Below are 23,710 nucleotides of genomic sequence, written 5' to 3' on the forward strand. Positions count from 1 at the left end.
GTTTAAGTGTTCCCTTTATTTTTTTGAGCAGTGTATATTCAGTATCCACCCAAAGTATGGCTTATCTCGGCCTTATCCAATTGTCCAAAGCCAAAACATTGTAAAACAATTCTAAAAGTGGTATGCTTCCCTCCCATTAGAAATAAAACTATGCTTTTGTATTGAGATATTAGAGCCATGTGTTTTCTGGAGTTTGACAGTTAAGTCTTGGCAAATAAATAATGGCAGTCCTTCCAGTTGGTTGGTGATGGATTGCCCTGTAGTCTACAGACTGATGTTTGCTAGGTGAAGGCCTCCACGTGAAACATCAGACTAGGCTACACGCCAAGAATCTTGTGCTTTCCTCATTTTAACTTTATAATACATCTAGTGCAAGGCACCCGATGTCTACACAGCATATGCTTTCCAGGTCTGTCAGGATGGATCACTGGGCCAACAGACTCTACTGCAATTGGAGGGACCTGATCTGACTCTCATGTCTCCTCTCTTGTGAGGGAGAAATTACTCTCATTCCCAGCCAACCCACTGGACACAAACTGGTTGAATCAACGTTGTTCAAATGTAATTTGTCAACGTGTTGTGATGTGAAGTCTGCATGGAAAATACATTGGATTTGAAAAAAGTTGTCAATGTAAACTGTTGTTTTGAGGGTGAAATTTCAACCACAGGATTATGTTATCATGGTAACCAAATTCCAACATAGATGAAATGTGTATGAAATATGTAGAATACCTTTAAAACAATGTCAGATTTTCAAAGTTATAGCCACTATCAGAAGAAAAAAAACAGGCTGGGCAGAACCCCTTCCGTCTACAGTTACCCTTTGGTCTCCCATCCATGGTTGTAACCAAGCCCAGCCCTGCTTCATTCCAAACAAAAACGTTATTTGTCACTGACTATTACCAATGTGCTATCGTAGGAATGATTGTTGAGGGATCTTCACCTGAAAAATGAAATACACTGAACAGAAATAAAAACGCAACATGCAACAATTTCAAATATTTTACTGCGTTACCGTTCATTTAAGTAAATCAGTCAATTTAAATAAATAAATGAGGCCCTAATCTATGGATTTCACATGACTGGAAATACAGATCTGCATCTGTTGGTCACAGATACCTTAAAAAAAGTAGGCGCGTGGATCAGAAAACCAGTCAGTATCTGGTGTGACCACCAATTGCCTATTGCAGCGCAACACATCTCCTTCACATAGAGTTGATCAGGCTGTTGATTATGGCCTGTGTAATGTTGTCCCACTCCTCTTCAATGGCTATGCAACATTTTAGAGTGGCCTTTTATTGTCCCCAGCACAATGTGGACCTGTGTAATGATCATGCTGTTCAATCAGCTTCTTGGTATGCTACAACTGTTAGGTGGATGGATTATCTTGGCAAAGGAGAAATTATCACTAACAGGGATGTAAACAAATTCGTGCACAAAATTTGAGAGAAATAAGCTTTTTTGTGTGAATGGAAAATATCTGGGATCTTTTATTTCAGCTCATGAAACATGGGACCAACACTTCACATGTTGCGTTTATATTTTTATTCAGCCTAGATTCACTATTGCTAACAAAATCATTCCAAAGGGTAGGTTTAACAGAGCAAATGAAATGTGACCATACTTTATCACTCATATTCTCCTGAGTGGCGCAGCTGTCTAAGGCACTGCATCTCAGTGCTAAAGACATCACTACAGACACCCTGGTTTGAATCCATGCTGTATCACAGCCCGGCCGTGATTGGGAGTCCCATAGGACTGGTGTAGGCCGTCATTATAAATAAGAATTTGTTCTCAACTGACTTGCCTAGTTAAATACTAAATTATATATCACCATTGATGCTATTTAGGCTTATATAGCATTTGCAATGTTATCAACATTCAAATATCAAAATTTGAAGGATAAATATATTTTTCTTGGATAGCTCCATCTGTGCCACTGGTTTAAGTTTGTCTTTATTTCCAGTTTGTCTGCAAATGAATAATTGATATGTTGGATTCACATCTCCATCTTAACCAAAAATTGGAGGTAAAGAATAAGACTAAATCAAATCAAACTTTATTTAAAGTGCGTTTACAGTTTGATTTTATTTAGTCCTATTCATTAACTTACATTGCCTTGCGAAAGTATTCGGCCCCCTTGAACTTTGCGACCTTTTGCCACATTTCAGGCTTCAAACAAAGATATAAAACTGTATTTTTTGTGAAGAATCAACAACAAGTGGGACACAATCATGAAGTGGAACGACATTTATTGGATATTTCAAACTTTTTTAACAAATCAAAAACTGAAAAATTGGGCGTGCAAAATTATTCAGCCCCCTTAAGTTAATACTTTGTAGCGCCACCTTTTGCTGCGATTACAGCTGTAAGTCGCTTGGGGTATGTCTCTATCAGTTTTGCACATCGAGAGACTGACATTTTTTCCCATTCCTCCTTGCAAAACAGCTCAAGCTCAGTGAGGTTGGATGGAGAGCATTTGTGAACAGCAGTTTTCAGTTCTTTCCACAGATTCTCGATTGGATTCAGGTCTGAACTTTGACTTGGCCATTCTAACACCTGGATATGTTTATTTTTTAACCATTCCATTGTAGATTTTGCTTTATTTTTTGGATCATTGTCTTGTTGGAAGACAAATCTCTGTCCCAGTCTCAGGTCTTTTGCAGACTCCATCAGGTTTTCTTCCAGAATGGTCCTGTATTTGGCTCCATCCATCTTCCCATCAATTTTAACCATCTTCCCTGTCCCTGCTGAAGAAAAGCAGGCCCAAACCATGATGCTGCCACCACCATGTTTGACAGTGGGGATGGTGGGTTCAGGGTGATGAGCTGTGTTGCTTTTACGCCAAACATAACGTTTTGCATTGTTGCCAAAAAGTTCCATTTTGGTTTCATCTGACCAGAGCACCTTCTTCCACATGTTTGGTGTGTCTCCCAGGTGGCTTGTGGCAAACTTTAAACAACACTTTTTATGGATATCTTTAAGAAATGGCTTTCTTCTTGCCACTCTTCCATAAAGGCCAGATTTGTGCAATATATGACTGATTGTTGTCCTATGGACAGAGTCTCCCACCTCAGCTGTAGATCTCTGCAGTTCATCCAGAGTGATCATGGGCCTCTTGGCTGCATCTCTGATCAGTCTTCTCCTTGTATGAGCTGAAAGTTTAGAGGGACGGCCAGGTCTTGGTAGATTTGCAGTGGTCTGATACTCCTTCCATTTCAATATTATCGCTTGCACAGTGCTCCTTGGGATGTTTAAAGCTTGGGAAATCTTTTTGTATCCAAATCCGGCTTTAAACTTCTTCACAACAGTATCTCGGACCTGCCTGGTGTGTTCCTTGTTCTTCATTATGCTCTCTGCGCTTTTAACGGACCTCTGAGACTATCACAGTGCAGGTGCATTTATACGGAGACATGATTACACACAGGTGGATTGTATTTATCATCATTAGTCATTTAGGTCAACATTGGATCATTCAGAGATCCTCACTGAACTTCTGGAGAGAGTTTGCTGCACTGAAAGTAAAGGGGCTGAATAATTTTGCACGCCCAATTTTTCAGTTTTTGATTTGTTAAAAAAGTTTGAAATATCCAATAAATGTCGTTCCACTTCATGATTGTGTCCCACTTGTTGTTGATTCTTCACAAAAAAATACCGTTTTATATCTTTATGTTTGAAGCCTGAAATGTGGCAAAAGGTCGCAAAGTTCAAGGGGGCCGAATACTTTCGCAAGGCACTGTCGATTTTTATTTGGGATGTCCGCCAGATCATAGGATGTTCTCTTGATACAATACGTGTGTGAATTTGACCATTTCCCTGCTAAGCATTCAAAATGTAACAAATACATTTTGTGTGTAAGGGAAAATGTATGGACTAAAAAGTACATAATTTTCTTCAGGAATGTAGTGAAGTAAAAGTTGTCAAAAAAAGTTATTTTTTGTAAAGTACAGATACCCCCAAAAATGATTTAAGAAGTTCTTTAAAGTATTTCTTCTTTAGTACTTTACACCACTGTTGTCCACATTGTTTACATAGGCTGCAGTGGGAGGGATTGCAAATGGTGAGATGCTGTAGGGGGCGGAGAGATGGGTTAGTTGGCAGTGGGGATGGTGCACTTTCTGGTTTCAGGTGAAAATACGATGGAGTGATACAATATGCTCACCTTACCTCCACTCTGAATTAATGGCTTTGTTCCTGCTCTTTAAGGACTGTGTTTATAGGAAACTGAATAGATGATATCTGAAGAATGCTTTTCCCTGCAATGAGACATATCTGCCCAATCAGCATTCCATTAGCGGGAGCAGTGAGGGCAGCACAATTAGTGACAGTCTCATTAGGCACTTCTGTGGTTCTCCTTTGCACAGTTTCAGAAGCTTTCATGCCCCATGGCGGGCTATTCAAGGGCCGGTCACTGAGAGGACCCACTCTCACCAGAGGGCAGAGAGTTGGGTGACTGTCAACTCCTATTAATGGTCTCAAATATTAGGTTAGCTTTCTCCGAATCCATATGAAGGAAATACATCTCAATCCTGGAGTAAAAACCAATTAGCAATGATTATTTTGTAAGGTATTGTAACATGAAATTGAATTGTTACTCTTTCATCTTGATGTAGTGTAGTATGATCCAAATCTGTCTGACATAATCTTGATTACATCTGTGTTACCACTCCCTATTACTAAATAAAAACACCATTGCTTCAGAAGGAGAGGGTAATAGCTATATAATCTGCTGTCATCATCAAAGCCTTGGCTTCTCCTGCCATCTTATTTCCAGCTACTGTGTGTAGCTAGACACTATTAGATTACAGTTTTTAGCTTGTTCTATTTGGTCCGAAATAAGATAGGGAGCTGTAGTTAGTTACTGGTTGACAGAGACATGGCAGGATGTCATACTACTACTGGTCGGTGCAGCAGACCCATGAGAGCTAGAGCAGTTTGACTTCTTGTTTTGCTATTATTTGTGTTGTCATGCATTGCTGCTCTGACCATGAGGGAAAAGCACAGCCGTTTGGCTGTGGCATTTTTGTGTTTTGTATAAGAGATGGTGCATCATTGTACACTGATGGACATTGGATAGATCAATATTAAAAATAGATAGAGCAAGTACAAACTAGAAGAGAATTAGTCCTCAAGGCCATCATGATAGATCTGATCACATGTTCTGTGCTTATTGTTTGGTTCACTAACATCCCATTTATTTGTCTTCTCTCCCCAAACTCATTGCTGTTGTATTTCATAGGCTGTTGGGGTTCCTCGGGGTTGTCCCCATGTCATGTTCTGTTTGTGTCTGGATTGAGCTGAGTCATGAAATTGTACATGAAATTGTGTTTTATCAAAATGTCACAAGATAGGTTCTACATATCTCAGTAAAACTATCACTATTAAGAATCACCTTTATAGTTACCACTTTTACCAACACCCACGGAAAAGCAAGCAAATATGTTTTGACCAAAACTTCAAACAATCTTTATCTATTGTTTTGACCAGGGAGATCCTGCTTTTGAATACTTAGAAGCGCCTGTCAGAATGAGCTTATAGACAAATATTGGTATGTCTAGGTGTGTGTGTGTGTGTGTGTGTGTGTGTGTGTGTGTGTGTGTGTGTGTGTGTGTGTGTGTGTGTGTGTGTGTGCGTGTGTGTGTGTTCGGTTCGTGCATGGAGCTTTAAGAATTAACTCAAGACACATATACACACACGCACACACAAAGGGTTAAACAGTAGTAAAATAGAGCGTCTGGAGACACGCCTTTCGATAGTGAGGCTCTCTGTATTCCAGAGATCACACCACTCCAAACCCCGCCCTATGCTTCTTGGGCTCCTCCCGTTCCAGCCCACTCCTGGACCACAATGAAATTGCTCTGATGTTGCCAAACATGATTACACTGTCAGGAGCATCCTTGCCTAACCTCTCGTCCCAAACGCATCTTAATCCAGAACATAAGAGCAGAGGAACTGAATAGCTTGGAAGCAGTGACTTTAAAATAAAACAATCGTTTTAACTTGGTAAATGAATAACCATATCATATACATTGTTATAGCTGTGTCATTGTGCCTTATTGACAGTCAGAGTAAAGTGTAAATAATTTGAACAATTTGGCTGCAGACTATGGGACGGCTGCTGTGCGTGCTGTTGGTGTTCCTGCCTTGCTGTGTTGTCCAAACAAGTAAGTATCTTTATTCTAACATAGGTCTACTCTAGTGTATCGTAAACTTCGGGAATAATTCCCAATTCATTTGGCTTATTTGTTATTTGTTCCATTAATGCATAGTGGCAAAGTTAGTATATTTTTTAAGCATAGCCTACCGTCTTGTTAAATATTATGTCTATCGTAAATGGCAGTTATCAATCGATTTGAAATGTTTAAATAGCCCACTCTTGGACATCGCCTGATGCATCACGACGGGGGAGGGGGCCAGTTATTTGTAGAATGTAGGTCAAATTTGTGTTGCATATTGAAGAAGCTGCGATAATGTGCAACACAAATAGTTTCTTATTATTATCAGATCACAATGCGTAGGCGATTATTTATTTTGTCATTGCACTCACATTTGCCTTTAGATACATTTACATGATCTATTTTTACCGGCATTTGTATGATTTAACTACGTTCACTGCCTCTGATTTGTTGTTGGCCATGAGATTCCGTGGCCAATCAGATTTGAGAATGTGCAACAAGACGTTTCCGAAAGCTTGTTGTGGTATAGGAGCCGGGTCGAGGCTAAATTATGTTTGCGTTGTAGTGCATGTTGAGAAGAGCAGCAGTTTACATTTTTGCGCTATTGTGCAATACTTTTTTTGTGTAAGACAATTATTTTGTTAGTAGGCTATTGTTATTTTAAAGCTATAATCCTTCATTGCTACATCAATTTTAGTATTTATAAATTAAATGGATAGTACGGGATTTTGCCAATGAGGCTATTTACTGGGAAGTAAAGAGTCGGAGTCAGATGAACTCGTGGATACCATTGGCCAGTATGAAGAAAGTCTGAGGTAGTTTAGCGAGCCAATGCTAACTAGCATTAGCGCAATGACTAGAAGTTTATCTAATTATATATACACCCATTGATTATATTTTTATTTAACTAGACAAGTAAGTTAACAACATATTCTTATTTACAATGACGGCCTACCCTGGCCACACCCGGACGATGCTCGACCGATTTAGGGACTCCCAATCATGGCCAGCTGTGATGCAGCCTGGAATCATGGCCAGCTGTGATGCAGCCTGTTGTACAATCAGAACCAGGGACTGTAAACAAGTGATGCTCTAAGCACCCAGATGCAGTGCCTTTGATATCCGCTGTGCCAAATCAAATTTATTTATATACATACCATCAGCTTAGTCCAGCTGTTGAAACCATCAAACCCAAAATAACAATTTTTACCACAATGTTTGCTAAAAAATAGAAAGGCAAAATGTAAAAACCTAGAGAGGATAGTCTCAAAACATGGTTCAGAGTATAATGTTGATATCCAGAACATGGTCAGTCCATAAATGACCATCTATAGTCAGAACAGCTATGTCTATGAAGTCAGGTTGAGCCATCATGTCAGGTAGTCCTACATTAGGGCTTCAGGCCTATTCCTCAGCATTTTACCAAAACAGAGATTATAACAGAACGTGGCCAAGATGTTCAAATGTTCATAAATGACCAGCATTTTTCAACTGCTCATTCTAGCATTTAAAGGAGTCCTCATGTCAAGTCCTGGGACATGGTCTCAGGTCCCAAATTCAGGTACAACAGATTACAACTACTGCAGCATAAATTACACTGTGGTCAGTCCTTGCATCTATAGTCTGTATAATTAGGCTCAGCTTTTACAGGCGGGTGTTGCTTTATTTTTTCAAGCTCATTCTAGCTGCAATAGACTAAATATGTTCTCAATTGATGCAATAACCAGTCACATTGCAATCTAGATTCTCTGGTGTTCACGCGTGTTTTTGACTCTTTCATGATGTATTGATGGCCCTATGACATCATTGTGGTGGGCCACCCTGAGAATGAAAGGAATCCCTCTTGCCCACCTCCACAAAGCATGACTTTCAAGTATTCCTCTTGAGGCAACATTCCAACATATTGTTTCAACACCATCTGCCCTGTATGCAATAACTTCCAGTGTTAGTGTTGGGACCAGTATGGAAATGTTTGGGAAAAAGTGCCAGGAACGGGTTGGAACTGGCTCTCACACTCCTATCCATTGACACAACATAGTTGTGTTGTTGTGAGAGCATCAGCAATCTGAAACAGTCTGTGCTCATTCTCACATTGTCTATTGTCTTATCAGGAGGAGCGGACATCCCTCATATTGCGCAATCTGCAACGTGCAGATATATCGAGAATGTGACATCGAATGGTGACAATCGAATGGGAGACTCACACTGGGAACTTGATTCAATCTATTTGCAAATAATCAGAAAGAATACAGTTTTTGCCATGACATTTTCTGAGGGCCTAAATGGAGAGTGCTGGGCGATAAATAAAAGTAGTTGCAGAATGACATGCCCAATCTCAAAAAATATCTGTTCCATCACCTATTTAGAAAGTGGTACAGATTAACTGTAAGCCTGTGCAAATCACTTTATCATGCTATCTGTAAACCATGTCCATGCCTTCTAAGTGTCATATTAAGAGATTTTGACTTCATTAGCCAGCTTCAACAGCTCATCAAATAGTGGGCAGAGCTGTTTCCACTCCTCCAGCTTGTCCTGATAGAGAACAGAAGATCAATTAAACACACCACACATCAGAGGACAGACAAACAAGTATGCCACGTTACATTTCTCCCCAAGGTTAATCAGTAAACCTTGTCAGTCCGAGCCTTTGATGGACTGAACTTTAAGCCTAACCAAATGTTATTGAAGGCAGGGCATTCGCCTGCATCTGACCATCACTTCTCTCTGGGAATGAGGACAGGTGGATATGATAAAGAGAGAGAGAGACTTTGATAGCTTTTGATTAGAGTTTTCAGGTATTAAGTCAATATACTCACCTGGCCCTAGAGGGTCATATTGTGTGAGTTACTAGAACCCAAACTGTTTTCCAAGGGATGGCAGTGTGAAATGGGATCACATCTGGGTATTCTTTTATGTTGTGTGGGTATTCATTCACTTGTTGTTTTGCTCTTATTTTGTGGCTTGTCTTGTTCACTGACAAGGGAACTCTATAGATAAGACAACCAGGTAAGATAAGATTAAAGTCACTAATGATAAAACCTTTAAAGAAAGGGAGTGCACATGGAAGAGGGTCCCAACAATACAGCCGCCCATAGTACACTCTTATATGGGGACAGCTGGGTCCAGATGGCATTAACCTGTTCAGCTGTGGAGACATGGTGAATGAGGACATTGACTTCTCATGTTCATACTGTTTGTTCACAGAGTCATATCTGTACTAGATTTCCCCATTTAATTTCCATCCACTTTCCCAGATCTGCTGTTGACATCTGTTGAATAGAATGGAACGAAAAGCAACAGAACTGCACTGTCACAGTTTATGACCAAAATATCTCAGTAAAGAAAATGTAGGCCAAACTATGAGCCTTCTGTTAAATGAGCATAAATTGTTAAATCTTTCCAAATTCCCTTATTTACATTCTTGTAATAACATGGTAGTGCAATTCAGTAGGTATTATTGTTCCTGCAACTGAAACCGTTGGTGAGAAACCTCACCCAGGAACTGTCCTGTTTTGAAAATCCATCCTCAGTGGTCAGTAAAAAGAGTACATAGCCCACTATTATCTCTACTGTTATTATCACGCAAACCTTCCGCTTGACCCAATCAGCTACCAGTGGTGTGATTCAAGCTCCTCCCTTTGGTCAAGCTCCTCCCTTTGGCTCCTATCAGAAACAGGTGTCCATCCAGTGTTTTGAGGCCTAAGTGCAGGATAAGGAATTCCCAGTGGCATCTGGACACTGCTGTGAGTCATCTCTGTGGCCTGGGGCACTGATGTACAGTACAGTGTCTTAATTGATTCTTCCAGTTCACTAACTAGGGTGATTTAGATAGGGGGTTGGGTGGAGAGCTGTAGGAGGTCTAGAAGGTCTTTGTTTGATGGATGAAGAGCATTCAGAACAGCATGGAGGATAATGAAGATGTTAAGGAGAACATAACATAAGCCAGTACTGTATGTCTACGATCTCTTCTCATTTGTCTTCAGTCACCACCACCCAATTACTGACAAAAATGTACATTCTCCACTACCAATGGCAGGTGTAAAATTAGTGTGTGTGTGTGTGCATGTGTCAGTGTGTTTGAGTTGTAGATTCTCCACATTCCTCCTCTATAGGCAGGTTGGAATTTGCATGTGTATGTGTCTGTACATGTATATGTGTGTATGTTGAGGGAGAGGGTCATAATGGGCCTCTCCCACCCATCCCCCTGCCTCTTTGTTGGTGTGTTACCAGCATCCCTGCCATAGCCCACCGAACAGCCATCCCCTCCACCACTCACTGTCACATACTGTATGACTGCAAGCTGGGAAATGAGACCCAGAAGATGCAACCTGCTCTAGCACTTTTGTTTTAACTCTATATATTCTGATTTATGGTCTGCTCAAGTATTTGCCTCAGATAACATACACAGAGTTACAGAAAACAGACACCTTTTTCATTTCCTGTGGTTTATTATGTCAGGATACAGGTGTTGAAATAATGTATTGTGTTCTTGACTGACCTGACAGTATGTAGATGATAAAGCAGAGAAATACCACTGGTTGTCCTATCCTGCTAAGGCTTTTTAGTGCCATGGGCTTGGCTTGCCACGCAACCCCTCTCGGCAAAGCGTCTGATTTGTGTACTTTGCCAGGAATACCAGTACCAGATCAATTTGTAGCTACAGTGCCGTGCGAAAGTATTCGGCCCCCTTGAACTTTGCGACCTTTTGCCACATTTCAGGCTTCAAACATAAAGATATAAAACTGTATTTTTTTGTGAAGAATCAACAACAAGTGGGACACAATCATGAAGTGGAACAACATTTATTGGATATTTCAAACTTTTTTAACAAATCAAAAACTGAAAAATTGGGCGTGCAAACTTATTCAGCCCCTTTACTTTCAGTGCAGCAAACTCTCTCCAGAAGTTCAGTGAGGATCTCTGAATGATCCAATGTTGACCTAAATGACTAATGATGATAAATACAATCCACCTGTGTGTAATCAAGTCTCCGTATAAATGCACCTGCACTGTGATAGTCTCAGAGGTCTGTTAAAAGCGCAGAGAGCATCATGAAGAACAAGGAACACACCAGGCAGGTCCGAGATACTGTTGTGAAGAAGTTTAAAGCCGGATTTGGATACAAAAAGATTTCCCAAGCTTTAAACATCCCAAGGAGCACTTTGCAAGCGATAATATTGAAATGGAAGGAGTATCAGACCACTGCAAATCTACCAAGACCTGGCCGTCCCTCTAAACTTTCAGCTCATAAAAGGAAAAGACTGATCAGAGATGCAGCCAAGAGGCCCATGATCACTCTGGATGAACTGCAGAGATCTACAGCTGAGGTGGGAGACTCTGTCCATAGGACAACAATCAGTTGTATATTGCACAAATCTGGCCTTTATGGAAGAGTGGCAAGAAGAAAGCCATTTCTTAAAGATATCCATAAAAAGTGTTGTTTAAAGTTTGCCACAAGCCACCTGGGAGACACACCAAACATGTGGAAGAAGGTGTTCTGGTCAGATGAAACCAAAATTGAACTTTTTGGCAACAATGCAAAACGTTATGTTTGGCGTAAAAGCAACACAGCTCATCACCCTGAACACACCATCCCCACTGTCAAACATGGTGGTGGCAGCATCATGGTTTGGGCCTGCTTTTCTTCAGCAGGGACAGGGAGGATGGTTAAAATTGATGGGAAGATGGATGGAGCCAAATACAGGACCATTCTGGAAGAAAACCTGATGGAGTCTGCAAAAGACCTGAGACTGGGATGGAGATTTGTCTTCCAACAAGACAATGATCCAAAACATAAAGCAAAATCTACAATGGAATGGTTAAAAAATAAACATATCCAGGTGTTAGAATGGTCAAAGTCCAGACCTGAATCCAATCGAGAATCTGTGGAAAGAACTGAAAACTGCTGTTCACAAATGCTCTCCATCCAACCTCACTGAGCTCGAGCTGTTTTGCAAGGAGGAATGGGAAAAAAAATTCAGTCTCTCGATGTGCAAAACTGATAGAAGCGACTTACTGCTGTAATCGCAGCAAAAGGTGGCGCTACAAAGTATTAACTTAAGGGGGCTGAATAATTTTGTACGCCCAATTTTTCAGTTTTTGATTTGTTAAAAAAGTTTGAAATATCCAATAAATGTCGTTCCACTTCATGATTGTGTCCCACTTGTTGTTGATTCTTCACAAAAAAATACAGTTTTATATCTTTATGTTTGAAGCCTGAAATGTGGCAAAAGGTCGCAAAGTTCAAGGGGGCCGAATACTTTCGCAAGGCACTGTATATACAGTGTCCTCTCGGGAAAGCATCTGGTTTGTGTGCTTCCCAGAAATAAATAGAACAGCAATTGGTTTCATTCATGAGAGATTTATTGTCCCATTTTATATTGTATCCGGGGTTGTAAATGTTATTCAGTTAAATGCTCCTTAAAGCCCATTTTGATTTTGAGATTTTGTTGTTCACCAGAATGAATAGTCATGGACTGACCGTGTGGGTACGTGTGTTTTTCCCTTATAGACACAGAGACAGTATGCGGGATCGGGCAGTTCCTGTGTGGGAACGGGAAGTGCATTACGCTGAGATGGGTGTGTGATGACACAGATGATTGTGGAGATGGAACTGACGAGCTCCCCGGAACCTGCTGTGAGTAACACATACCGCCGTAGCTAATAGGAATATAATAGAGGATTGAACCACACTTCTAGTTCAACATCTTTTTCAGTTTCAGTCACTGATGGTTGTTCTCTCTTTTCGGTTGCACCTGTAGCGGCCAGAACATGCGGAACCACAGAGTTCAGCTGTAGTGGACGTCTGAACCAGTGTGTTCCCAGTACCTGGCTCTGTGACGGCAAAGCAGACTGTGAGAATGGAGCTGATGAGGAGAGCTGTGGTGAGTGTCTTCTCCACTCTCTATTGTACCTTTCTCCCCAACTTACCTCCCAACATTTCCCCTTCTCTCATCTACTCTCTCTTTTCCTTCTCAGTCCCATTCTTTCCCAACTGATATAAGCCTGACAAATGAGGCTCCCCTCTAACACACATGTCTCTGTTCCTCCCACAGCGCCCAAGCACTGCACAGATACCAAATTCCACTGCAGTAACGGCCAGTGTGTGTCTGCCTCCTTTGTGTGTGATGAGGAGTTGGACTGTGATGACGGGAGCGACGAGGCTTCCTGCCCACCCACCACCTGTAGCTCCACCTCCTTCCAGTGCAACAACTCTGTATGTGTGCCGCACCTGTGGGCCTGCGACGGAGACACTGACTGCTCGGATGGCTCCGACGAGTGGCCCCAGAACTGTGGGACGCGAGCCCCTGGGGGTGCCCCCAAGCCCTGCTCCCTTCGGGAGTTCCAATGTGGCAGCGGGGAGTGTATCCACAGCAGCTGGAAATGTGATGGAGGATTCGACTGCCTGGATCGCTCTGACGAGACCAACTGTAGTGAGTACATTCCCTCTCTCTTATTACCCGTTTATTACTTCTGTTAGCTATATTTGCTTTAATATTTTCTGTCTTTAATATGTAAGTTGTGTATGAATTTTTGACTGACCTCTCAATCTCTCCTTCTTTCCATAGGCCGCCTCACCTGCCGCCCCGATGAGTTCCAATGCGGTGATGGCACCTGTATCCACGGCGGTCGCCAATGTAACCGCCAGTACGACTGCAGAGATTTGAGTGATGAAATGGGCTGTGTCAATGGTAGGCTCTTGCCCCACATAAAGCTACTACCTCTGCTTCTACTACTGTGACCTACTGGGATGGTAATACTACCTTTGTGTTATAGTCACACTCTCCTCTCCTCCACAGTGAGCCATTGCAAGGGTCCCACCAGGTTTAAGTGCCGTAGTGGGGAGTGCATCAGTATGGAGAAGGTGTGTGACAAGCAGCGTGACTGCAGGGACTGGTCAGATGAGCCTCTCAGAGAGTGTGGTGAGTATGAAGATGGAACATGTACTTAGGGGGAATGTTGTTTTGCCTATGGTTAGCTTCTCACGTAAAATGAGTTGGATGGAAACCATGGGAATGCTATCTAGCTGTGGTTGCTGAAAGAAAGGAGTTGTGGACTGGTGTTGAACTGTCACTTTTCTCTCCTCTAACCCTCCCTGCAGATTCCAACGAGTGCCTGTACAACAATGGCGGCTGCTCACACATCTGCAATGACCTGAAGTTCGGCTATGAGTGCCAATGTCCCACCGGCTACTACCTGACGGACAAGAAACGCTGTGAAGGTAAAACTCCTTACCATTGCAGCTGCATGTGTGTCCACAGAGCTCAAAAAGTTGGCTCAATCAGCAGCCATATTGGATCTGATGTCCGTGCCAATGTGGACTTCAGACTGTACATCCTTTAGGCCTAGAGCCAGGCGATGTGCCCATTGATACCTTTGCCTTAGTTCAACCCTGTATGGCAGTGTAAGCTGGTGCTAGTGGGGTGAGAAGGTCTCTGTCCTGACTGGACCACTTCCCTGTGGAGCCATGATGACTCGTGCTGTTACTGTCACACCCCCTTTGTCTGACTCTATGCCACCGTTTACCTTCTCCAACACTGTGCCAGCTACACAGACGTCATATCTGTCCTGTACCTCTTTCCACAGATATCGATGAGTGTGCCAACCCAGACATCTGCAGTCAGATCTGTGTCAATCATATGGGCAGCTACAAGTGCGAGTGTGAGGAGGGCTACCAGGTCGACCCAGCGACCAAAGCCTGCAAGGCCATTGGTAAGTATTGGTCCTAAGAAAGACTGAATGCTTACTTTGCTCATGTTTTGATCAAGTTTATTTAAAAAATGTCATGGGTCATGCATTGCAGTTATTGGAACGATACTCTCTCGTCTGATCACACAGGCACTGTAGCCTATCTGTTCTTCACCAATCGCCATGAGGTGAGGAAGATGACACTGGACAAGAGTGAGTACACGCGTGTCATCCCCCACCTGAAGAATGCAGTGGCTCTGGACATGGACATGGTTGCCAAGGAGATTTACTGGTCTGACCTCTCCCAGAAGAAGATCTACAGGTGAGCAAAGCTTCCATGTTACCTTTATCCATAGAGCTCTGTTGTATTCCTATTGCTCCCAGTGATATCTTGATGATGTTGATTAGAATGATGATGATGGTATAATAAATATATTTTCTCTCCATTTTCCACCCTTCTCCTACAATCCAGCACCTCAATGGACTTGGCTGCAGACACAGCACAGCACAAAGTTGTGATTGACAGCGACATCGAAGCTCCGGAGGGCATCGCCTTTGACTGGGTCCACGGCAACATCTACTGGACCGACAGTATCCGCAGCAGCATCTCTGTGTCAACCGCCAACGGGAGCCGCCGCAAGACTCTCTTCCGGAATGACCTGGCCAAGCCCCGCGCTATTGTGGTCGACCCCCACAGCAAGTAGGTATCACACATTGGCTTCAGGGTTGAGCACAATGACAGAAACATTGAGCCTACACAGGATATTTGTTGAATGATGACATGCTTCAATAAATGTGTTCTCCTGCCCTCCTAGCTTCATGTACTGGACTGACTGGGGAACTCCAGCCAAGATTGAGAAGGGAGGTCTGAACGGAGGAGACCGTGCTGCTCTGGTCACAGACAACATTGTGTGGCCCAATGGAATCACCCTTGGTGAGCACTTTCATAACTTCCTACCTTTGTGTGTGAGGGTGCGCATGCATAATTGTGTGTGTTTCTGCATGGTCACTCTGGTCTGACTAGTTTCTCTTGTCCTATTTCCTGGTCAGACCTGCTGAACCAGCGGCTGTACTGGGTGGACTCCAAGCTGCACACCCTCTCCAGTATCGACGTCCAGGGTGGCGGCCGAAGGACACTCATTATAGATGAACACAGGCTAGCCCATCCCCTAGGCATCACTGTGTTTGAGGTGAGTGCCAAAATTACAACTTTAACTTTTAAATGAGGCACTATGAAAATAAGTCTGAAAATAACCATATATATTTCATATGTTTATGCAGAGATGAGAAATGTTTAAATGGAGTACTGTGTATTCTGTGTGTAGGAAAGAGTGTTTTGGACAGATGTCAGCAACAATGCCATTCTGAGTGCCAACCGTGTGACAGGCAGGGACATCAAGCCTGTGGCAGAGCACCTGGTATCCCCAGAGGACATTGTGTTGTACCACAACCTCAAACAGCCAACTGGTATGTATCAGGTCTCTCAGCTTTTTAATCTTCCCATAGTTAGTTAGATCAGTAGTTTGTTTATGCAAGAGTAGCCATAGAGTTAGGAACCAATATGTTTTGGTGTAACGGTTGCACGTCAGGGATGCATTTTATTCAAAGTGCTATTTTTGTGTCTGGAGCCTCACTATTACAATTAAGTTACAATGCTGCAGTAGCATGGCAATAGCAATGTGCTTTCTATTGAGACAAACCAGTCCCCAGACTTAATCCCCTCCTCCCCTCTGCCCCACTCCAGGCAGGGACTGGTGCAAGGTGGCCAACGGAGGCTGTGAGTTCATGTGTCTGGCAGCCCCCCAGGTGGGCCTACATTCCCCCAAGTACACCTGTGCATGCCCTGACAACATGCTGCTGGCCAAAGACATGAGGAAATGTGTACCAGGTATATATCTAGCTAGCACCCTCAGCCTCTCTATGTAGCATAACTCAGGGGAAATATATGATCCCTTGCTTCCTGTATAATATCTAACCTAAGTGTTATCTTTATATTGACCAGCTGCACCAACACCTGCAACTCCAGTCAAGCCCATTGTTCCCTCCCCCAACCCCCCACCGGCACCCGCCCGCACCTCCCCTGCACCTCCAGCCCGCGCCGCCACTAAGGCCCCCATCATCGCTACCACAGTTACGCCTGCGCCTCCCCGCACTACCAAGCCTGTGCCACGCAACCCCCAGCCTGCCCAGCCAGATACACCCAGGATCCCCCAGGCCCAGACTACCACAGTGCCTCAAGTCACCACTCAGGGTAAGCACAACTTAAATGTGTGCTCTCATTAAATGCAGGAGTTATCAGCAATTAATATTTTGAAAGATGAAACTTGGAACATCACACTTTGACATGGTGTATCATTGATCTAAATTGTTCTTGTTTTGCCCTTCAGACATCCACCATGAATTTGCTGCTATACCCACAGTCCCTTCAACCCCTGCAGCTTTATACATCGCGCTGCCTATAGGTAAATTGCTTTAACATCACTGACTTAGACACACAGTTAGCATGATTATTACACACCAATAACTTTAAAACCCCACTTTAGCATCAACAAATCCCCTCTGACCTGTATGTCTCTCTCTGTCTCTCAGCCATTGTGTGTCTGGTGGCATTTGTTGCCGTGCTGCTGTGGAGGAACTATAGACTGAAGAACACCAACACCATTCACTTTGAAAACCCAGTCTACCAGAAGACCACTGAAGACCAGGTGCACATATGCAGGAGCCACAGTCCAGATGGCTACTCCTACCCACCGGTAAGAGGCCAATCTGTCATACACACTCAATCTCAATGTCACTTGTTTGTGTTTTTGTATTAGCATATGTAGCCTATGGTATGTTGTACAGTAGCTGTAGTTCAGTGACCTAATGTATTCCTCTTGGTTTCCTTCCCCTCAGAGACAGATTGTGAGTCTTGATGATGAGGCTTGACCGTAGTGCTGCCGTTCCCTGCCAACACAAACGCTTTAAGTGGAGAGAGCAGAAGAGTAAGAGAGACATTTTATATAAGCTACCTGGACAATCTATCTTTTTTTTTTTTTACCTCACAACCTCAAAGACATCAGAAGGCAGAGAAAGTGTCATACCGCTGACCAAACCAATGTGTGCTCAAAGACAAAGAAAGAAAGAAAAGGAGGAAGATTTCTCATTCATGTGTCTTTCTTGCCCATTTGTGCACAATCCAGAGCCATAAGAGACCATCAACTCATCTCCACCAAGCTTGAGTTTTATTGGCCAATTCTACACCATAGTATTTTTCTCAGAGACAATTTGTCTGAACATGGAAATGTTTAACAAATGCAAGACTGTTCAGACGTTGAACCACATTATGAAAGAACAGTAATGTAATTGTAATATTTGAGTGTTTTGTGTTTGTGAAGAAGTGCCCTTGATATAAGAGGTGACAGCAACTTTATTTAACACCACTTAGAATTGAGAAAGATCTCTCTTTCTTGTTATGTAGAATTCAGAAATGAGGTATTGTAAATAACGTAGGTATTTATTTGACTTATTTCCGAGACTGACAAAATGTTGAGAAATAATGAGCGGATCATATCATTTACTATGTCTAGACTCATTTCTTTGGTCCTGAATTGTTTTAATATCAACATCTGATAACACCTGAGCCACTTGTTGAAATGAAACCCTTTGAGAGTGAATGTCGTCTTGAATTCTATAAATGAGCCAATTTTACCTCTGTATCATCACCAGACAGGGACAAAGTCAAATCATCGCTTTTTATACCAATCGTCCACATTGCCTCACTAGTGGAGCACGATCCAAATGGACAGTTAAACACACTGACACTTATTCTGTATTTCTAACACTATTGCTGTGGGAACATTCCATTTCCCTAATATGGTGTTTAAAGCCAAGACAGTAGATTTAGGACAGTCTGTCTGAGATGTATCTTTCTCATTTTCTCCATTGTCTTACTTTCTGTCATCCACTCCTTCTCAAGCTTCCTTTCATTTAAGCCCAACTGTGTGAAAGCAGTATATAATTGTGTAATTCTTCTATGACAGAAAGCCTTAAACCATGTTCATTGTTCATGTGTCATGTGACAGTAGTACACAGACTACACTTTTAGAAAAAAGGGTGTTATTTAGAACCTAAAAGGGTTATTGGGCTGTCCCCATAGCAGAACCCTTTGAAGAACCCTTTTTGGTTCCAGATAGGACCCTTTTGGGTTCCATGTAGAACCCTTTCCACAGAGGATTATACATGGAATTCAAAAGGGTTCTATACCAGGAACCAAAAAGGGTTCTACTATGGGGACAGCTGAACCATTTTAAAACCCTTTTTTCTAAGTGTAGCAAATCATGTCTTCATTCAGGTTCAGAAACACAAGTTGCCTTTTAATGGTTTTCACAGCATTGTTTACTGGAGAGAGAGATTTATTTGTAAAAACTGACTCTGACAGTTCTAGGTACTGGAATAGAAGCCATCCAAGTCCATTATATATCATGCTGATAATCTTTTAACCAGATGATTTATTCAAATACTCATGATAGTGTTGAGGTGGCTTTAGGCCACAATGTTTGACACCCCTTTCTCTGAGATCAGAGGGAAATTAATGTGTCTAACTGTTTACAATGAAATGTGTTTGACCTTGATGTCACAGTGTTACAGGTATTAGACAGACAGAGTTATATGGCCTAAGCCTGACAAAGACATTTTTGTTGAGTCAGTGAAAGTGTGTTTATATTTCTGTTGTGTTTTTTTTTTTATGTGGGGTTGGGACTAAACATATTGTTTAATTCAATAGCCATATGGAATAAATCCAGAAATTTGTGTAAACTAACATCAACAGTGCAGATCACGAATATGTAAATATTATGTTCATAATGTATTTGTAAATATTCATTAAAAAAATTGGTCATGATGTCCCAGTGTAGAATTTGTACACCGTTAAACATTTGATGTACATAAATAAATGCTTATATTTATTTTAGAATCATTACACTCTGATTGGTACTTTACTTGAAGCCTGAAGTTTTGGTCTGATAAGCCTTTTTGTGTTGTAAATGTGTCATACATACACAAAATACAGGTTACAAGTTAACTGTGTTAATAGTGTTTACTGCCTTTGGTTTTCCATAATTAATTAATATTGAGATGCTTTAGTAGTTTCAAAATAGTCACCTTTCACATAGATGTATTATACTTTATAATTCCATCAGATATTTAGCACTAATTTGAGAATTACATTTTTCCGGAATTACATTACTTTATCCTTTTATATAATAAGGGCACTACCAATGGCTATTACATTAGCGGGATGACAGCCTGTTGAATAACACAAACGTTCTGTAATTCCTGACAGAAGCATGGGAGGTATGATGTATTTATTTATGAAATTGTATGATTGTAAATACACAAATCACACAGGTGTTTTATATTCCCGGACTATGTTGATTTATTGTGTTTAATTATACGGACTCAGACGACTGATTTTTAGTGTGAGCTTGTTTTTGTCTTAAAAGAAAGAAAAAGGAGCACTCTGTTTCTGCACAGATCTGATTATTTATTGAGGCCTACTTTTTGTTCAAGCTGGGAGGTAGTGTGTATGGGTACTTTCTTTCCATATGTAGACTGCAATATCTCATCTTCATGTCATATTGCCGGGAGCTTTCTGGTCTACAAAGTCATAATGACACCAGTTTATGTCAAAGCTTCTGCACAAGAACACTTCAAGAGAACACTTTTTACAGCACAAATATCCAACTGAAACCATTTTTGCAGATTGTGGTGGCAGCCTTAAAAAAGAGTGTCCAAGAATAACAGGAACAGCATCCAAGAAAGAAATGAGGTCTCAGGCTATATCGCTCAGGTCAAACTGTCTATGTGTCCTGGCAGCAGGCTCCCTACTGTAGACAAAGTGCAAGGCTGTGAAGGGAGGATAAATGATAACATACCAACACACAACACACACACACACACACACACACACACACACACACACACACACACACACACACATTCATGTCTGTACTTATGAATATACAGTAAATACATAAAAAACATACAAACACACATACATCTCTATTCCATTCAGGTTGTGACTCTGGCTGCCATCGTGAAAGATGGAAAATTAGGAAAATGAGGAGAGTCCCCATCCTTATTAGACTGTCATGGGTGGTAACTGACCTTGGACACTGGGTTATCATGTTACAGTAGGACAATACTGCACACACTTAAAGATAAAGTAGATGTTGGGTTTGGATCACTGTCTGAATAATGTTAACTAGCTGTCAGTAACAAGGACACTTATTCAGCTGGATATTTAGCCTCCTTTTGTTTGATTACTTTACTTGTGACATTCATCCAAACTAATAACTTCTCCCTGGAACTTCATTTCCTAACAGTGTCCTAGACTGGTTGTTTTTGTTGGCATGATGCTTTTTTGAAGCAAAGAACCTGGGGTTGTCCTTAATCATTAACATAACAACATGAGTTCAGTACAGCTGAACTGGAGCTGGAGTTTATTAGAGGTTCAGCAGAGTGTAAAACTGTAACAAACTATCAATAGGGGCAGTATTCTTTATACTGGTATTCATAAAGATTGGTGTAGTAAACAGTTTACATCATCAGTGGAGTTAACATGAAATACAACCTATCTATATGGAAACATATTAACCATACTCTCTCATTTTACGTAAACATTACAGAAGAGATAAATGGTGAGGCCATCCTGATGGTTGTTTGTGTACATTGAATATCTGCCAATATTCTATGCAGAGGTTGGACGTATTCACTTTTCCCAGAAGGGGAAGCAGTGGGCGGGGGGTGGAAATAGACCAGGGAAGGACACTACTTCCTTCTGAAACCTGTTGATGTTTTGTCCATTGTTTACCTATATATCATGACATTTTTAGGTGAGCCCTCTCGCGTAATGATGACATGATACAGTGCCATTCTACACATCAGAAAGCATTGATTTGTAGTTTTGCTTCCAGTTAAATTCTTCATCCCTTCTTGATCTATTTTCTTCAGATGAAGACAATCTTCATCTAATTTTTAACTCCAATTTATACCAGGTCAGGTGAGAAAAACTCCTGAGCCACAGGGTAGGCTATTATAAAAGGATACATAAATTACACCAATTTGGTGCCTAATGAGATGTGTAACTTGGTTAAAAAAAACTGTTTGATTTCACTTCATTTTAACATTCTGCGATAAAGAGCACATGTTCAACTTAATAAAAAACGAGTTTTCCCAACTCTATAGGTTCAAAAACTAAATTACTACAGTAAGTGGCACTGACTCCCAAAGTAACAGGGTTGACATGTTATGCTCGAACCACTCAGTTTTCCAAAACACCAGAAAATGGCCAAAAAGAGTAGAACCAACTCACTTTCTTGAACACTACGATTTGATCATTAGATGTTAAGTAATAGTTTCACCATATTAAAACGAGAGTTCAGTTCATGTAATAGTGTTGAAATGAGGGACAATTCGGGTTTTTCTTACCTTAAAATGAATCACTAATCACATTAAATATATATATTGATCTTCAGAAATGACATTGTCAAAGCAGCAAAATAACTGGGGCTTTACAATGATGGTGAAGGTCACAGAGGGTGCACTGAGGAACTTGTCAAAATACAGAATGTTGTCTTCATTTACATTAAAAATTCGGATTTATTTAATTATCTATGTGGTCTACATTAAAGAGCACTTCAATAAATATAACAAGCTTTAAAAATTAAACATTGGTGCACAATTTCTACTTAAAACAACAAAAGGCACTCATTTCGTGAAACGACCCAGTTATATTGCTGGCCCTTGGCTATCACCTCCGACCTCAAATAAACACCTTCCTCCTATCTGAATCCCACTGCAGCCTTACTCCCTAGAGCCCTCCAATACCTGGTCGACTATTCAAGACATGACACAGGGAACGAGGTGAATGAAGCTACTTAAAGTAATTAATTATTACAGAAACAGTCTCTTTATCTCAGGCACTATTATTTGTTTTAGGTGGGATGTGTTATTATTTGACAGACTCGTTTGACAGTGGTGATAAGCTACATAGATTGGCAAAGAATTGCAATGTAAACGTAACTGATGTTTTATTGTAGGGCCCAAGGAGATGAAGACTGACTCAGAGTAGCTGAGTACAAAGAGCAAACAGCAAATAATAATTGATGCCATGTAAGACCATATACGAGGTTGTTGTTTGAAAGGATCCGAGTAAAGCCCAATTCACAGAGGTCAGACCCACAGGAATGTTGAGGTGACAAACAGAATATACTGAGAGAATTTGGGCATAGGCCTAAATCGTCCAACTAGACAAAAACAGAACATTATATTGATGAAGTATAAAAAAAGAATAGTTGTCTCAATGATTGCAATTGAAAACAGGGTGAGTAAACTGGTGTCTTTGACCTATTCTTTCTGAGTCAGATAATTGGAATAATGAATTCCATTACTGTTTTTAAAATACATTCATAAGTCTTGTGTAAACTATTCTCCCAGTAGACATTATCTCCTGTACTTTCACTGTCTGGTCACCTTATGATCTTTAAAAAAACATAGGGATGGACCAGCATGCATATTGACAATTTGTACTAGAGCGCCTCCAGCTGTGCTACTGAGTCTCATTCCAAAAACATTGTGATGGGCTACTGCACCATACTACACACAGACAACACAAAAACATTAGATAGCTACAGAGTATATTCGCATTGTATCTGACAAACACATTGCTACTAGGTTGGAGATTATTACTCAACATAAATTATACGAATATTCTTACTAACGCAAAAGGCAAAGGCCATCAATGCTCTCAAACTAGGACCCTTAGGACCCTTAGGACCCTTAATATGAATATTTCTAAGAAATAT

The 23,710-nt window shown here is 41.2% G+C and overlaps 1 protein-coding gene across 1 annotated transcript; it reads left to right on the plus strand.

Moving 5' to 3' along the window:
• Positions 1-5,869: 5,869 nt before the first annotated feature.
• On the plus strand, positions 5,870-19,746 carry LOC118365561 (low-density lipoprotein receptor-like). Its single transcript, XM_035747874.2, has 19 exons — positions 5,870-6,003; positions 6,104-6,164; positions 12,688-12,813; positions 12,938-13,060; positions 13,232-13,609; positions 13,745-13,867; positions 13,976-14,098; positions 14,278-14,397; positions 14,763-14,888; positions 15,015-15,186; positions 15,337-15,564; positions 15,680-15,798; positions 15,915-16,054; positions 16,190-16,331; positions 16,609-16,752; positions 16,867-17,115; positions 17,252-17,326; positions 17,454-17,617; positions 17,760-19,746. The coding sequence occupies exons 2-19, from the start codon at positions 6,107-6,109 to the stop codon at positions 17,790-17,792; spliced, it is 2,643 nt and encodes an 880-aa protein (XP_035603767.1). The 5' UTR covers positions 5,870-6,003; positions 6,104-6,106; the 3' UTR covers positions 17,793-19,746.
• Positions 19,747-23,710: the final 3,964 nt, after the last annotated feature.

The sequence above is a fragment of the Oncorhynchus keta genome, chromosome 32, assembly GCF_023373465.1.
Source record: "Oncorhynchus keta strain PuntledgeMale-10-30-2019 chromosome 32, Oket_V2, whole genome shotgun sequence".
In the NCBI taxonomy this organism is placed as follows: Eukaryota; Metazoa; Chordata; class Actinopteri; order Salmoniformes; family Salmonidae; genus Oncorhynchus; species Oncorhynchus keta.

Coding starts and splice junctions, on each gene's coding strand:
- LOC118365561 (XM_035747874.2), top strand. CDS start 6,107: ATGGGACGGCTGCTGTGCGTGCTGTTGGTGTTCCTGCCTTGCTGTGTT. Junction 15,565..15,679: donor GTGGTCGACCCCCACAGCAA/GTAGGTATCACA, acceptor CTGCCCTCCTAG/CTTCATGTACTGGACTGACT. Junction 16,332..16,608: donor CAACCTCAAACAGCCAACTG/GTATGTATCAGG, acceptor GCCCCACTCCAG/GCAGGGACTGGTGCAAGGTG.